The sequence below is a fragment of the Lagenorhynchus albirostris genome, chromosome 6 (genome assembly GCF_949774975.1).
Source record: "Lagenorhynchus albirostris chromosome 6, mLagAlb1.1, whole genome shotgun sequence".
NCBI lineage: Eukaryota > Metazoa > Chordata > Mammalia > Artiodactyla > Delphinidae > Lagenorhynchus > Lagenorhynchus albirostris.
Window position 1 is genome coordinate 62,123,458 of NC_083100.1, and position 17,443 is coordinate 62,140,900.

Consider the following 17,443-nt stretch of genomic DNA (forward strand, 5'->3'; position numbering starts at 1 on the left):
CCATCATAGATTTACAATTGTCTAATTTTCTGTCAGTAGGTGTCATTTTAGTGAACAGTCAGATGAATAGATTTAGACCCAAACTATATCAGAAAATGTTTTAAATGTGTACTTTTTCATGGTTAGACAACTTACTAAAGAAACATTTAAACAATGACACAGCATAGAAACCTGTTACACTTGATTTGAATACAAACAATCCCAATATCAGATTAGAGTACACTCAGAGAGACTAAAAGAATATTTAGAAAAAAGAAAGATAATTGCAGAAGGCAAAATTATCCACAAAACAACTAGAAACAAGGAGGAAAAACTCACTGAAGGAAAAGACAGAAATTCATTTTGTTATTTCAAATAACAGAATTTTAGAAATAGAGGGGCCTTATAAATCATATGTTCTTAATTTCTCATTTACCTATGACAAGGCTGAGGTTCAGAGAGTTTTTATGTCTTGAACAAAAAAGTAATATCTTTATTTAGTGGCAGGAACTTGGCCTAGTACTTAGGTTCAATGGCCAACAACCAGTATCCCTAAATTAAGATATAACAAACTTCATAATGATACTACATTAAATTTCTGTACACATAATCATGATTTGGGACTAAACTAGTGAAAAAAGTGAAGGTTATATTGAATACATTTCATGTATCAATATAATTGGTTTTCTCTCCTTTAATACAAGTAGATATGATTTTAAGAGAAACTTTTCAATGAGGTTTAAAACTTCTTTAAGAGTCTATAAACCAAAGAAAAGGTTCAATTTACACTATACTTATTATTTTTCCTACCAACTTCCTCAAATAAACAGGGAAGTAATCTTCTTATTTCACCTATCTCTACGCCAAACTATTCACTCAGTTGGTTCCACAGTGTACAGCTGGCTCCAAAGTATACTTTGGTATACATAGGATACTTTGGTTCCATAGTGTCCCATTTGTTTTCAAGCCACTGAAAATACTTACATTTAACTAAACTTGCAGAATTTTTCTAAATTGTTCATATAATTTTAACTGAAAGAGAATGCCTTTAAATTTACTAAGAACTTATATATCTATATATTTTTAAACATGGGAAAAAAGTAGTTTTTAAAGAGGTATAGCTAAGAAAAGGCCAGGATTTTTAAATCTAGAAGTGGTGAGTCAAAAGCGATCTTGGATTGTGATTGGGGATGAGGCAAGGAGAAGATGACAGATAAGTAAAACAGGTAAGTCTACATACATTTTATTACTTGCTAATTGTGTTGATACAATTTTTATAACTTCTTTAAGTTTAAGGCTTGCAGCAAAAACAAAACTGTCCAGACACAAAGGAGTAAAGGTCAACATTTAGAGATAGATACAGAAGACCTCATTGTGCAAGGAAAACATTTTAACTTTTATAGCCTGAAGGTGCTCCATTTCCAATTAAAATACTGTTAATAACTCATTTTGTGGACTTCCCTGGTGGTGCAGTGGCTACGAATCCGTCTGCCAATGCAGGGGACACAGGTTCGAGCCCTGGTCCGGGAAGATCCCACATGCCGCAGAGCAACTAAGCCCGTGAGCCACAACTACTGAGCCCACGCTCTAGAGCCCGAGAGCCACAACTACTGAGCCCATGAGCCACAACTACTGAAGCCTGCGCACCTAGAGCCTGTGCTCCACAACGAGAAGCCACTACAGTGAGAAGCCCACACACCGCAATGAAGAGTAGCCCCTGCTCGCCACAACGAAGACCCAACGCAACCAAAAATAAATAAATCTATTTTTAAAATTATTAAAAATAACTCGTTTTGCCTTTCAAACATCTAATCTCATTCATTCATATCACCAACTTAAATAAATTCACCTAACTACTAAATAACAAATTCAGACAAGACACTAACCTTTTTGAGAGCTCCCGTGTGTTTCCAGGCTGACCTATCGTCCTCATTGCATTTAACTGAAAGTGCCACAAGACCTTGCGTGTACAATAGGGTAAAAAGCACCTTCACAATGCAGGTGAAATGGTCTACAAGAGAAAGAGAAGATCATTATTTCTTTGGAATCTAGAAATTTTGTACTCAAGATAATTTCACAAATACATGACTTTCCTTGCATGTGTAACTGGTTTTTGTTCAACACTTAAGTAATAAAATAACAATGTGATATTATATTTTCTGCCCAACAGATCTGAAATTATGAAATCAAATTCCCTTTATTCATCTACACAATATGCCAATAAGAGGCTTTTAGCAGAATGAGAAGTGTGCTCTGTTTCAACCTCAGAATAACTGTGTACCCTTGGCAAATCCCCTTACTGGGCATCATGTGCTTAATAACAATGTCTGGGAGTCTGAGTGTTTAAAACCAACACTTTATCTGCTTCTAATTTGATATATATCTTATAAAAAATAATACAATATAGAACTTCTAAAGTAAAAAAAAAATCCCAATATTTTAAGTACTCTAATTGAATTTTAAAACTCAATGAAAACTATAACAGTGCAAAACAGTAGTAACAATACATAAAATGCCTTGCACATATTAGGTACTTAATAAATGGTAGCTTAGTCATCATAATTAACGTTTATATACAGCTAATAACTTAGAAAATTTCTTCAAATGCCTCCTTTCAATCCTCGTTAACGGTCTCAGTTGGACAATTGAGTTTCAAAAGATGTGCCTGTGACAACAAAGCTAATAAGCACCCATGTCTGAACTTGAATCCACACAGTTCGGTTATCCCTTCTATTATATTATGCTACTCCCCTAGTAAATAGTTGCCACCACTTAATCAGTTGCTAAATTCAGAAACTTGTAGACATCCTTGATACTTTCCTGTCTCTTTCTCCCTACATTAAAACAATCACCAAATCCTATCAATGTTTTTAAAATATCATTCAAGTCAGTTCCAACACCCTGGACCATGCTTCCATCGTTTCTTGCCCAGACCTATAAATTCCAGCCTAAATAGTTGTGTTGGGGGTTCCCAAGACCACTTCCGGATTTGATGATTCACTAGGAAGACTCACAAGACTCAGCATATAGTCCTATGATTTATTACAGCAAAAAAACCAAAAATAAACAAAGTAAAAGAGCAAAAGGAACAGGCATATTGGGCTAAGTCCAGAGGAAACTTTCAAGAGTCCTCTCCCTGCAGAGTCACACAGGATGTGCTTAATTCCCCCAGCAATGTGTTGTGACAGTACATGTTAAATATATACCAGGGAAGCTCGTTAAGAAACTCTGACCAATGGAGACTGCAGGTGGCGGAGCGGGGGAGCTTCAGAGCAGCGGAGGAGAGCACAGCAACAGGGGTGCAGAGGGCAAAGCGGAGAGATTCCCGCACAGAGAATCGATGCCGACCAGCACTCACCAGCCCGAGAGGCTTGTCTGCTCACCCGCTGGGGCGGGCGGGGCTGGGAGCTGAGGCTCTGGCTTCCGTCGGAGCGCAGGGAGAGGACTGGCGGCGTGAACACAGCCCGAAGGGGCCAGTGCACCACGGCTAGCCGGGAGGGAGTCCGGGAAAAAGTCTGGAGCTGCCAAAAAGGCAAGAGACTTTTTCTTCCCTCTTAGTTTCCTGGTGCGCGAGGAGAGGGGATTAAGAGCGCTGCTTAAAGGAGCTCCAGAGACGGGCGCGAGGCGCGGCTGACACCGCGGACCCCAGAGATGGGCATGAGGCTAAGGCTGCTGCTGCCGCCACCAAGAAGCCTGTGTGTGAGCACAGGTCACTCTCCGCACCTCCCCTTCCGGGGAGCCTGTGCAGCCCGCCACTGCCAGGGTCCCGGGATCCAGGGACAACTTCCCTGGAAGAACGCACGGCGCGTCTAAGGCTGGTGCAATGTCATGCCGGCCTCTGCCGCCGCAGGCTCGCCCTGCATCCATACGCTACCTCCCCCCGGCCTGAGTGAGCCAGAGCCAGCGAATCAGGGGATCCTTTAACCCCGTTCTGTCTGAGCGAAGAACAGACGCCCTCCGGTGACCTACATGCAGAGGCGGGGCCAAATCCAAAGCTGAGCCCCTGGGGGCTGTGAGAACAAAGAAGAGAAAGGGAAATCTCTCCCAGCAGCCTCAGGAGCAGCGGATTAAATCTCCACAATCAACTTGATGTACCCTGCATCTGTGGAATACCTGAATAGACAACGAATCATCCCAAATTGAAGACGTGGACGTTGAGAGCAAGATTTATTATTTTTTCCCCTTTTCCTCTTTTTGTGAGTGTGTATGTGTATGCTTCTGTGTGACATTTTGTCTGTATAGCTTTGTTTTCACCATTTGTCCTAGGGTTCTATCCGTCCGTTTTTTGTTTTTTAAATTTTTTTCTTAATAATTATTCTTTTATTTTAATAACTTTATTTTATTTTACCATACATTATTTTCTTCTATCCTCTTTCTTTTTCTTTCTTTCTAATTTTTCTCCCTTTTATTCTGAGCCGTGTGGATGAAAGGCTCTTGGTGCTGCAGCCAGGAGTCAGTGCTGTGCCTCTGAGGTGGGAGAGCCAAGGCTTTTGGACACTGGTCCACAAGAGACCTCCCAGCTCCACGTAATATCAAACGGCGAAAATCTCCCAGAGATCTCCATCTCAACACCAGCACCCAGCTTCACTCAACGACCAGCAAGCTACAGTGCTGGACACCCTACGCCAAACAACTAGCAAGACAGGAACACAACCCCACCCATTAGCAGAGAGGCTGCCTAAAATCATAATAAGTCCACAGACACCCCAAAACACACCACCAGACGTGGACCTGCCCACCAGAAAGACAAGATCCAGCCTCATCCACCAGAACACATGTACTAGTCCCCTCCACCAGGAAGCCTACACAAACCACTAAACCAACTTTAGCCACTGGGGACAGACACCAAAAAAAACGGGAACTACGAAACCTGCAGCCTGCAAAAAGGAGACCCCAAACACAGTAAGATAAGCAAAATGAGAAGACAGAAAAACACACAGCAGATGAAGGAGCAAGATAAAAACCCACCAGACCTAACAAATGAAGAGGAAATAGGCAGTCTACCTGAAAAAGAATTCAGAATAATGATAGTAAAGATATCCAAAATCTTGGAAATAGAACAGAGAAAATGCAAGAAACATTTAACAAGGAACTAGAAGAACTAAAGATGAAACAAGCAACAATGAACAACAAAATAAATGAAATTAAAAATACTCTAGAAGGGATCAACAGCAGAATAACTGAGGCAGAAGAACGGATAAGTGACCTGGAAGATAAAATAGTGGAAATAACTACTGCAGAGGAGAATAAAGAAAAAAGAATAAAAAGAATTGAGGACAGTCTCAGAGACCTCTGGAACAACATTAAACGCACCAACATTCGAATTATAGGGGTTCCAGAAGAAGAAGAGAAAAAGAAAGGGACTGAGAAAATATTTGAAGAGATTATAGTTGAAAACTTCCCTAATATGGGAAAGGAAATAGTTAATCAAGTCCAGGAAGCACAGAGAGTCCCATAAAGGATAAATCCAAGGAGAAACACACCAAGACACATACTAATCAAACTGTCAAAAATTAAATACAAAGAAAACATATTAAAAGCAGCAAGGGAAAAACAAATAACACACAAGGGAATCCCCATAAGGTGAACAGCTGATCTTTCAGCAGAAACTCTGCAAGCCAGAAGGGAGTGGCAGGACATATTTAAAGTGGTGAAAGGGAAAAACCTACAACCAAGATTACTCTGCCCAGCAAGGATCTCATTCAGATTCGATGGAGAAATTAAAACCTTTACAAACAAGCAAAAGCTGAGAGAGTTCAGCACCACCAAACCAGCTTTACAACAAAAGCTAAAGGATCTTCTCTAGGAAAGAAACACAAGAGAAGGAAAAGACCTATAATAACAAACCCAAAACAATTAAGAAAATGGGAATAGGAACATATATATCGATAATTACCTTAAATGTAAATGGATTAAATGCTCCCACCAAAAGACACAGACTGGCTGAATGGATACAAAAACAAGACCCATATATATGCTGTCTACAAGAGACCCACTTCAGACCTAGAGACACATACAGACTGAAAGTGAGGGGATGGAAAAAGATATTCCATGCAAATGGAAACCAAAAGAAAGTTGGAGTAGCAATTCTCATATCAGACAAAATTGACTTTAAAATAAAGACTATTAGAAGAGACAAAGAAGGACACTACATAATGATCAGGGGATCAATCCAAGAAGAAGATATAACAACTGAATATATTTATGCACCCAACATAGGAGCACCTCAATACCTAAGGAAAATACTAACATCCATAAAAGGGGAAATCGACACTAACACATTCATAGTAGGGGACTTTAACACCCGACATGCACCAATGGACAGATCATCCAAAATGAAAATAAATAAGAAAACACAAGCTTTAAATGATACATTACTCAAGATGCACTTAATTGATATTTATAGGACATTCCATTCAAAAACAACAGAATACAAATTTTTCTAAAGTGCTCATGGAACATTCTCCAGGATAGATCACATCTTGGGTCACAAATCAAGCCTTGGTAAATTTAAGAAAACTGAAATTGTATCAAGTAACTTTTCCGACCACAACGCTATGAGACTAGATATCAATTACAGGAAAAGATCTGTAAAAAATACAAACACATGGAGGCTAAACAATACACTACTTAATAACGAAGTGGGGCTTCCCTGGTGGCGGAGTGGTTGAGAGTCTGCCTGCCAAGGCAGGGGACACGGGTTCATGCCACGGTCCGGGAAGATCCCACATGCCGCGGAGTGGCTGAGTCCGTGAGCCACGGTGGCTGAGCCTGCGCGTCTGGAGCCTGTGCTCCGCAACATGAGAGGCCACAACAATGAGAGGCCTGCGTACCATAAAAAATAAAAAAAAAAATAACGAAGTGATCACTGACGAAATCAAAGAGGAAGTCAAAGAATACCTAGAAACAAATGACAATGGAGACACGACGACCCAAAACCTATGGGATGCAGCAAAAGCAGTTCTAAGAGGGAAGTTTATAGCAATACAATCCTACCTTAAGAAACAGGAAACATCTCAAATAAACAACCTAACCTTACACCTACAGCAATTAGAGAAAGAAGAACAAAAAAAATCCAAAGTTAGCAGAAGGAAAGAAATCTTAAAGATCAGATCAGAAATAAATGAAAAAGAAATGAAGGAAATGATAGCAAAGATGAATAAAACTAAAAGCTGGTTCTTTGAGAAGATAAACAAAATTGATAAACCATTAGCCAGACTCATCAAGAAAAAAAGGGAGAAGACTCAAATCAATAGAATTAGAAATGAAAAAGGAGAAGTAACAACTGACACTGCAGACATACAAAGGATCATGAGAGATTACTACAAGCAACTCTATGCCAATAAAATGGACAACCTGGAAGAAATGGACAAATTCTTAGAAATGCACAACCTGCCAAGACTGAATCAGGAAGAAACAGAAAATATGAACAGAGCAATCACAAGCACTGAAATTGAAACTGTGATTAAAAATCTTCCAACAAACAAAAGCCCAGGACAAGATGGCTTCACAGGAGAATTCTATCAAACATTTAGAGAAGAGCTAACACCTAACCTTCTCAATCTCTTCCAAAATATAGCAGAGGGAGGAACACTCCCAATCTCATTCTATGAGGCCACCATCACCCTGATACCAAAACCAGACAAAGATGTCACAAAGAAAGAAAACTACAGGCCAATATCACTAATGAACATAGATGCAAAAATCCTCAACAAAATACTAGCAAACAGAATCCAACAGCACATTAAAAGGATCATACACCATGATCAAGTGGGGTTTGTCCCAGGAATGCAAGGATTCTTCAATATACACAAATCAATCAATGTGATACACCATATTAACAAATTGAAGGATGAAAACCATATGATAATCGCAATAGATGCAGGAAAATCTTTCAACAAAATTCCACACCCATTTATGATAAAAAGTCTCCGGAAAGTAGGCACAGAGGGAACCTACCTCAACATAACAAAGGCCACATATGACAAACCCACAGCCAATATCGTCCTCAATGGTGAAAAACTGAAAGCGTTTCCACTAAGATCAGGAACAAGACAAGGTTGCCCACTCTCACCACTCTTACTCAACATAGCTTTGGAAGTTTTAGCCACAGCAATCAGAGAAGAAAAGGAAATAAAAGGAATCCAAATCGGAAAAGAAGAAGTAAAGCTGTCACTGTTTGCAGTTGACATGATACTATACATAGAGAATCCTAAAGAAGCTACCAGTAAACTACTAGAGCTAATCAATGAATTTGGTAAAGTAGCAGGATACAAAATTAATGCACAGAAATCTCTGGCATTCCTATACACTAATGATGAAAAATCTGAAAGTGAAATCAAGAAAACACTCCCATTTACCACTACAAGAAAAAGAATAAAATATCTAGGAATAAACCTACCTAAGGAGACAAAAGAACTGTATGCAGAAAATGATAAGACACTGATGAAAGAAATTAAAGATGATAAAAATAGATGGAGAGATATACCATGTTCTTGGATTGGAAGAATCAACATTGTGAAAATGACTCTACTACCCAAAGCAATCTACAGATTCAATGCAATCCCTATCAAACTGCCAACAGCATTTTTCACAGAACTAGAACAAAAAATTTCACAATTTGTATGGAAACACAAAAGACCCCGAATAGCCAAAGCAATCTTGAGAACGAAAAAAGGAGCTGGAGGAATCAGGCTCTGTGACTTCATACTATACTACAAAGCTACAGTAATCAAGACAGTATGGTACTGGCACAAAAACAGAAATATAGATCAATGGAACAGGATAGAAAGCCCAGAGATAAACCAATGCACATATGGTCACCTTATCATTGATAAAGGAGGCAGGAATGTACAGTGGAGAAAGGACAGCCTCTTCAATAAGTGGTGCTGGGAAAAGTAAACAGGTACATGTAAAAGTATGAGATTAGATCACTCCCTAACACCATACACAAAAATAAGCTCAAAATGGATTAAAGACCTAAATGTAAGGCCAGAAACTATCAAACTCTTAGAGGAAAACATAGGCAGAACACTCTATGACATAAATCACAGCACGATCCTTTTTGACCCACCTCCTAAAGAAATGGAAATAAAAACAAAAATAAACAAATGGGACCTAATGAAACTTCAAAGCTTTTGCACAGCAAAGGAAACCATAAACAAGACCAAAAGACAACCCTCAGAATGGGAGAAAATATTTGCAAATGAAGCAACTGACAACAGATTCATCTCCAATATTTACAAGCAGCTCATGCAGCTCAATAACAAAAAAACAAACAACCCAATCCAAAAATGGGCAGAAGACCTAAACAGACATTTCTCCAGAGAAGATATACAGACTGCCAAAAATACATGAAGGAATGCTCAACATCATTAATCATTAGAGAAATGCAAATCAAAACTACAATGAGATATCATCTCACACCAGTCAGAATGGCCATCATCAAAAAATCTCGAAACAGAGAAACTGGTAAAAAAACAAACAAACAAACAAAAAACAAAAAAAACCTCGAAACAATAAATGCTGGAGAGGGTGTGGAGAAAAGGGAACACTCTTGCACTGTTGGTGGGAATGTGAATTGGTGCAGCCACTATGGAGAACAGTATGCAGGTTCCTTAAAAAACTACAAATAGAAATACCATATGACCCAACAATCCCACTACTGGGCATATACCCTGAGAAAACCAAAATTCAAAAAGGGTCATGTACCAAAATGTTCACTGCAGCTCTATTTACAATAGCCAGGACATGGAAACAACCTAAGTGTCCATCATCGGATGAATGGATAAAGAAGATGTGGCACATATATACAATGGAATATTACTCAGCCATAAAAAGAAACGAAATTGAGCTGTTTGTAATGAGGTGGATGGACCTAGAGTCTGTCATACAGAGTGAAGTAAGTCAGAAAGGGAAAGACAAATACCATATGCTAACACATATATATGGAATTTAAGAAAAAAAAATGTCATGAAGAACCTAGGGGAAAGACAGGAATAAAGACACAGACCTACTAGAGAAGGGACTTGAGGATATGGGGAGGGGGAAGGGTAAGCTGGGACAAAGTGAGAGAGTGGCATGGACATATATACACTACCAAACGTAAAATAGCTAGCTAGCGGGAAGCAGCCACATGGCACAGGGAGATCAGCTCGGTGCTTTGGTATCACTTAGAGGGGTGGGATAGGGAGGGTGGGAGGGAGGGAGATGCAAGAGGGAAGAGATATGGGGATATATGTATATGTATAACTGATTCACTTTGTTATAAAGCAGAAACTAACACACCATTGTAAAGCAGTTATACTCCAATAAAGATGTTAAAAAAAAAAAAAAAAAGAAAGAAAGAAAGAAGAAACTCTGCCCAAGATTTTTATTGGGAGCAGGTCACATAGGTACCCACTGCCTAGCACATACCAAAGTTCTAGATTCCCAGAAAGAAAGCAGGTATGTTCAGCATAAACCACATTGTTTGTACAGTTTAGGCACAGAGAGCCATTCTTATCAGTGGGATGGTGGAAACTCTCCCAAAATCAAAGTTCCCAGATACCAGTCAAGGGCCAACCTTGGAAGCAGGCCTTTCAAAGGATAGCACTCAGGCCTTCTTTATTAACTCTTTTCTGCACAGTGGTTTATCAGCATTACCTGCCCCCTGCAATCTTTTCTGTCTGTTTATTACAGCAAGACTCACCTTTTTAAAAGAAGTATTTGGCATCCTTCTACTGGGTCTCTGTTCAAGTGGAATTACTCCCTCCTTGTAACCTGGCTAACTCTTAAATTAGTCAGATGACACCTTAAAAATCATGCCCTAAGGAAAATCTTGCCTAATTTTAAATTTGTGTGTTTCTGTGTGTGTGTGTGTAGTGTGCCTGTGCACACATGCATACACACACACATGCTTTCTCTTACCAATGTTTATGGGTTGGGGTGGGAACTTGATATAAGCTGAGCCAGTCAGAGTACCTGTCCGGGATTTCTCTAACTGGAGGCAAAGGGAAGGTGTAAAGATGTGAGTCTGGAAATATCAGAGGTCATGCTCCTAGTCTATGGCAGAGACTGTCTAAGGCAAGGCTGAATGAAGCAGATCCACAGAGAGAGGGATAGACCCAAAATGGCAAGAACCCTGCTAGCATCTGAAGCCATGGTTCTGGTCATCCCTAAGACTACCAATTCCTACAGTTTGGTTATGTGAGTCCATCAGTGCTCTTTCTTTGTGCTTATAAGCTAGTTCTAAATGGATTTCTAAATATCTTAACACCTAACGCATGCCAGGTTATAGACAATAAGGACTTGGAGTCTGGATAGTAAGAGAGACAGATGGCTGTATGTATGTACAGGGTGTGATGGGAGCAAACAGAGGAGGAACTAATATAGACTAAGGGCAGGGAATAGAAAAAAATTCAAGCCTCCTGCCCCAACGAGGAGAGTTAGTCTTGAATGATGAAGAGAAATAAGCCATAATAAGGAAGGCAAAGATGGAATGAGGCAAGGAAAGGGGGATTCCAGACAGAGGAAGCTGTTTGTACAAGGGTCACAAAAAGAGCCCAAGACTTACAAGAATTGTAAATTGTCCAATGTATCTAGACTTATAAGTAGCAATCTACGAGAGATGAAGCTAGAAAAGTAATCTTTATGCCGAAGACCAAAGGTTGCAAACTGAGGGTTACCTGTCTGAATGCAGCCTGGAGAGATGTTTGGTTTGTCTTTATCCTGTTTTGTCTTTAGTTACTGACATTTAAAACTCGGATATTTCTTGTAAAAGTCCAGATTTCCACTTACTCTTAAAAAACAGGAAGATCTGACAATACTGGGTCCACATTCTTACATGACGACAGGTATCTGGAGCTGAACAGTAAGTGTGTCCTCTTCGGCCAAGCATGCATTCTCTAACTTGTCACAGTCCCCAACTCCCATTTATATCAAACCAAAGACATTATTGTTAAGAATGAGTTTAGGCTATGAAGCCAAATTGTCTAGATTTAAATTGACTCTTCTGATCTTAGGCAAGTTAGTTAAACACTCTGTTTCTATTTTTTCATCTGTTAAATGAGGATAATATCACCTGCTTTAAAGGGATTAAGTTAAATGCTTAAAATAGTGATTGGCGGGCTTCCCTGGTGGCGCAGTGGTTGAGAGTCCACCTGCCGATGCAGGGGACACAGGTTCGTGCCCCGGTCCGGGAAGATCCCACATGCCGCGGAGCGGCTGGGCCCGTGAGCCATGGCCGCTGAGCCTGCGCGTCCGGAGCCTGTGCTCCGCAACGAGAGAGGCCACGACAGTGAGAGGCTCACATAATGCAAAAAAAAAAAAAAAAAAAATAGTGATTGGCAATGGCAATCAGTAAATATCTGTTGTTATTAATATTACTATTTACGTTACTTATTTGATATCTATAAGCATTTGATTTATAGAATCTAGACTGAGCAATGAGAAGTAATTTTAAGCAGGATAGGGATAATATTAGATTTGAATTTTAAAATATTCACTGCTGCTTCTTAGGAGAAAGGGACTAAAACAAGACTAGAGGCAAGAACACCTATTAGCAGATAGCAAAAGTACTCTAGCATATGTCAAATTAGATGGCCTGATGGAAAGAATGGGTCGAATCAGAGAAGTATTTAGATGACAGAAATTACAGCATTTGGTAGAGCTTTGGAGGTAGAAAATAATGGTAGACTCTCATTCTACAAAGAGTAACTAGTAGTAGTATTGACTAAAATGGAAAACAGAGGAAGAGAGCAAGTTTGGATGAGAAGAAAATGAATTAATGTTATATATGTTGAGTTTGAGGCATGTGTAGAAATCTGCAGCTCACCACGGAGCTGTAGACTGGAGCTAGAATATGTGGGAATCATCAAAGAATAGGTACAGATGATGCTGTAGGAAAGAAGGTAAAATTGAGAAGGGGTCAGGAACCAAGCAACAACTCAAAGAATGGGAAGAGGAAGAGGTGAATGAAAAGGAGCCTTGAAAATGAGCAGAAAAAGAGATACAAGGAAAACCAAGAAAGGACGGTATCAAAATTAAAAAAAGAGTATTTCATGACGATTAAATGTTTTAATATAATGCTAAAAATTAGAGAATTTGTCTACTAAGCACAAAACAAAATGATTTTAACCAGTAAGTCATTTACATGGCCTAGAAATACCACTCACATTTAGTTTCTTCTCATTATAAACTACATAAATTAACTTTTAATTAAAAAGAAATGATGCATTAAAAAAATGACGACTTTTTAAGCATAATTTTAGCTTTTTGTTGTAGCAAACTACTAATTTTTTTTGTTACTTTGCCTTGATTATCATCATTTTAAAAATATTTAAACTGGAAGTTTAAAGTCACAGATTAAGCTTAAGTTCTCACATTCACTCATTCATTTAAGAAATATTTATTTACTGAATACTTGCCATGTGTGAAATCAATGCATTTTAGGGACTTAGGGAAAAAACAAGGAATCACTCATTTGAGGTGTATACTAAGTCAACAGGTTGCTGTCTTCCAAGGTTACAACAGAGAGCAAATCCCTTCACATGTAATTATCAAAATTTAAAAAGGAGAAAAAGGAATTGGATATCTACTCTCAACCTGTTTTTTAAAAAAACCAAAAATCACGATCAACCTACCTGAGGGTAAACAAAGGAAGATCAATATTTATTTTAAATGCCTTAAAAGCACACAGACTTTAAACAATGGTACAGATTTTAAGTTTTATAGTGCTACTGCATGATAGGAAAAAGGAAGGGTGTAGGGAGACAAGGCACTTTCAAGGGCCCTATAATAAAAGCTTGCCCCTACTGATCACATATGATAAAGAGTCTGGTAAGGTAGAAATGTTGGCCTGAGGCTCTTTAAAATGTGAATTTCTCCTCAGAATCACAAATGAAAATTATTTCTTTACTTCATATTCTAAATTGCTGTGAGGACTGAACTAGGTAGATGCCACATCTATCTCATCACACTATTTCAGAAGATGAAGTCATCATTTTGTTGTTAGCATGCAATTCAACATTGTTAAAAATTTGCAACATTATAACTCATGAAATTAAACAACTTTTTAAATAGATATCACATGTAAATCTTTATCCATATTTCTGATTTTTCATCAAAATAAAGATCCTAAAACAGGAATATAGTTCAAAGGATACTGATGCCAAGCTGAGACAACAGCTTGACTCTGGAATGATATAAACAAAATCTAAGTAAACCAGATTTTCTTCAGTGGGTAAGGCATGAAAACACAAGAAATTTTCAAAAATCAGACAATTAAATATTTAGTGAGTATGCACTCTATGCAACAGTATTTGTGCTGTGTTTTGCAAAACTAATCCAGGGAATCTATAATCTCCTGCAGAGATACAGTGATTCAACATACATTTATTTACTGGCTTGCCTACAAGTACCAGGCTTAGTGCAAGTGATAAACAAGAAGACAAAGAGGATTGAGATGTCTGCAAAAGTTTCTTTTCCAGTTTTCTGGAAGTTTTCTTTTGTCACCTTAACTCTATGTCACCTTACAGTTAAGGTGACATAAAATGCTCCAAGTTTCTTTTAGGACAAGATACAGTACATATAAAATAATAAAATCCAAATGTGAAAAATCATACAAGTAAATAGGACATAATCTGATGGCAGTATCAGACACTTTATTCTTTTCCTAAAATTACCATGACAAATTAACAAAACAAAAAAGGTAGCCTACTGAATGGAAGAAGATATTTGCAAACAATGTATCCAATAAGAGGTTAATAACCAAAATATACAAAGAACTCACAGAACTCATACAACTGTGGAACAATAGTTAAAGTGTTTCTAATATAATATTAATTCTGTTAATATCATACTGGTATGATACTAACACTAATTAAAAATAATGGGTCATCACATTTTGAATAACTCTATGATACTACTATATCAAAATATGTATGTATGCATGTAGATAAGGTAGAAGCATTAGGGCTGACAGTTTGCTCTATTTTTCACATTTTGTATCATTTTAATTTTTTAAAAACAAAGAGTGATTTCCCCATGTCTTTACCTTACTATTGACTAAAAATCTAAAAATAGACCTACAAGGGAAAAAAACTATTTCACTGTCATCTTCTTTAGATATATGATTACAATGCTATTTACCTCAGAACATTTCCATCAGACTGAATGCTATACTTATGCCTATAATTTTTAGAATATTCATTATATATACAATATAATCTAAGAATCTAAATTATAAAGACATACCTTTGCGTAAGGGTTGTGGCATCATTAAGATCTGGATAAGCAAAAGGGATGTAACATCATGATAAAGAATTGGAACCTCAGGCTGTTGCTCCTCATTTCCCAGCCTAAAAGAAAAGTGCATAATCACTTTAGACAGTATTGTATCTTCCTTCTAATTCATTTTATATTTCACATATATGTCTATGGAACAGAAATCAACTTTCATAAGCAACTGAGAAATCTCAGAAGAAAAAGTTAGAGCCATATTTTTGGCCTAAAAATAAAACCTTTTAGGTTCACATATTTCCTTGACTCCGCCTAATATGAAAAAATTACATAGAAAATTTATTAGGTCTTAGGATATATTAACTTGATTATGATTAACTTTCTGATCTCTTAGATTACAGAAATCAAACAAAGAATTAAACGGAGCTTAAGAGAATTAGTTTCACTACAAATGGGGTGGCACTTAGGACACTTCCTATGACAAACTTCATACTGAAGAAGAAATATTCATGTTATAAAAAAAACAATTCACAAATAAATTACATTGAAAAGCCATGGTCAATATCTCTTGTTAAAAGTTGTTTCAACTTTGTGACTAAAATTCAAATAAAATCTTTAACAGTTTCAAAGTTTCAAAGAAAAATAATAACCAAAGCAGAACTTAAAATACACTATAAAAGATAAAATAGTAAATCTAAGGAATGTATAGTACTATAAAACACATAGACTATATTATAAAGCAGCTCTTTTCACTCTAAAAGAATTTTTAAAACTCCTTTAGAAGCTTCAATTTTTGGTCATAGGTTTAATTTTTAATGTCAGAAAAAAGTTAATCTTAAGCTTCCAGAATTGGTTAAATTCTGAAGCTACACTTCAGACTAGACTTGGGATAAACAAGAATTGCTCAAATCTTTTATTAGGCTTCATCACTCAACAAATATATAGTGATTACTTAACTGTATGCCAGGCACTGGACACATATGTGAGTAAACCAATCTCTGCTGCTGTGAAGCTTAAATAACTGGCAGAAGATGACAGCTCTTTGAATGGCTCTATTCTCTACAAATATCTCTTTAATACACTTGTCTTTCTCTCCAAAGGTAACCTTCCATTAATGCCATGAATCCTAGTATTTCTTGTCTCTTAAGTCTCTCTGGCATCTCTTATTTACATGACCAAAGTTCTTAAAAAGAAAAAAAATCGAGGGGACACCATTTCCTCACCTATTATTCAAATTCCCACAGAAATGGTTTTCCACTGATTACACAAGTGGTAGCTTTTGTATGTCTGTAAATTAAATTGGGAGTAAATAAATAAATTAGGTGTATCGTTTAAAGAATTTTTAATGATGTGGGAATTTGGTTGGTGTTATTTTTAAAAAGCAGATTCTAAAACTGATACAATATGATTCAAACAGCTTTTTTTTCCATTTTTATTTATGTATTTATGTATTTATTTACTACTGGAGTGTAACTGCTTTACAATGCTGTGTTAGTTTCTGCTGTACAGTGAAATGAATCAGCTCCATGTACACCCATATCCCCTCCCTCTTGGACCTCCCTCCCACCTCTCCCCCACATCCCACCCTTCTAGGTTGTCACAGAGCACCAAGCCGAGCTTCCTGTGCTTTACAGCATGTTCCACTAGCTATCTATTTTACACATGGCATTTCTGCATGTGTATGTATATATATATACACACACACACACACACACAGAGAAAAAGACTGCAAAGAAATGTCTCTCATTTTTATGAAACATTATGTTTCATTTTTATGGTTCATGAGTTCATTAAATTGTAATAAACTATATATAGCAGGTAGGTTATGAGATTTTAGATTGTTTCATTTTCTTTCTCAACATTTTTGTACATTTTAAACATTGTACAATAACTACAATTTCATAATCAGGAAAAATTTATAAAAACAATAACCTGGAGCTTGTTGGCTACTAAGATAATAACAATCATCTCAGGACACAGGAATGGATCTTTCCTGGCACACAGTAAGCACATATTCTGAATGAATGAATGGATACACCCCACTGTAGAGAAGTCAACCACAGTTTTGGTGTTTTTTTAAAAATAAATTTATTTATTTATTTTTGGCTGTGTGTTGGATCTTCATTGCTGCACATGGGCTTTCTCTAGTTGCGGCAAGCAGGGGCTACTTTGAAGTGTGCAGGCTTCTCACTGCGTTGGCTTCTCTTGTTGCAGAGCATGGGCTCTAGGCACGTGGTCTTCAGTA

The 17,443-nt window shown here is 37.6% G+C and overlaps 1 protein-coding gene across 3 annotated transcripts in view; it reads right to left on the bottom strand.

Moving 5' to 3' along the window:
* Nucleotides 1-17,443, bottom strand: part of UBR3 (ubiquitin protein ligase E3 component n-recognin 3) — a 230,900-nt gene that overhangs the window by 27,267 nt on the left and 186,190 nt on the right. For all 3 annotated transcript variants that reach the window (XM_060152671.1, XM_060152670.1, XM_060152669.1), the window contains 2 exons: nucleotides 15,214-15,317; nucleotides 1,866-1,990 (listed from right to left, as the gene is read on the bottom strand). In XM_060152671.1, the coding sequence (XP_060008654.1) occupies nucleotides 1,866-1,990; nucleotides 15,214-15,317 (229 nt within the window). The remainder of the gene's footprint in view (nucleotides 1-1,865; nucleotides 1,991-15,213; nucleotides 15,318-17,443) is intronic.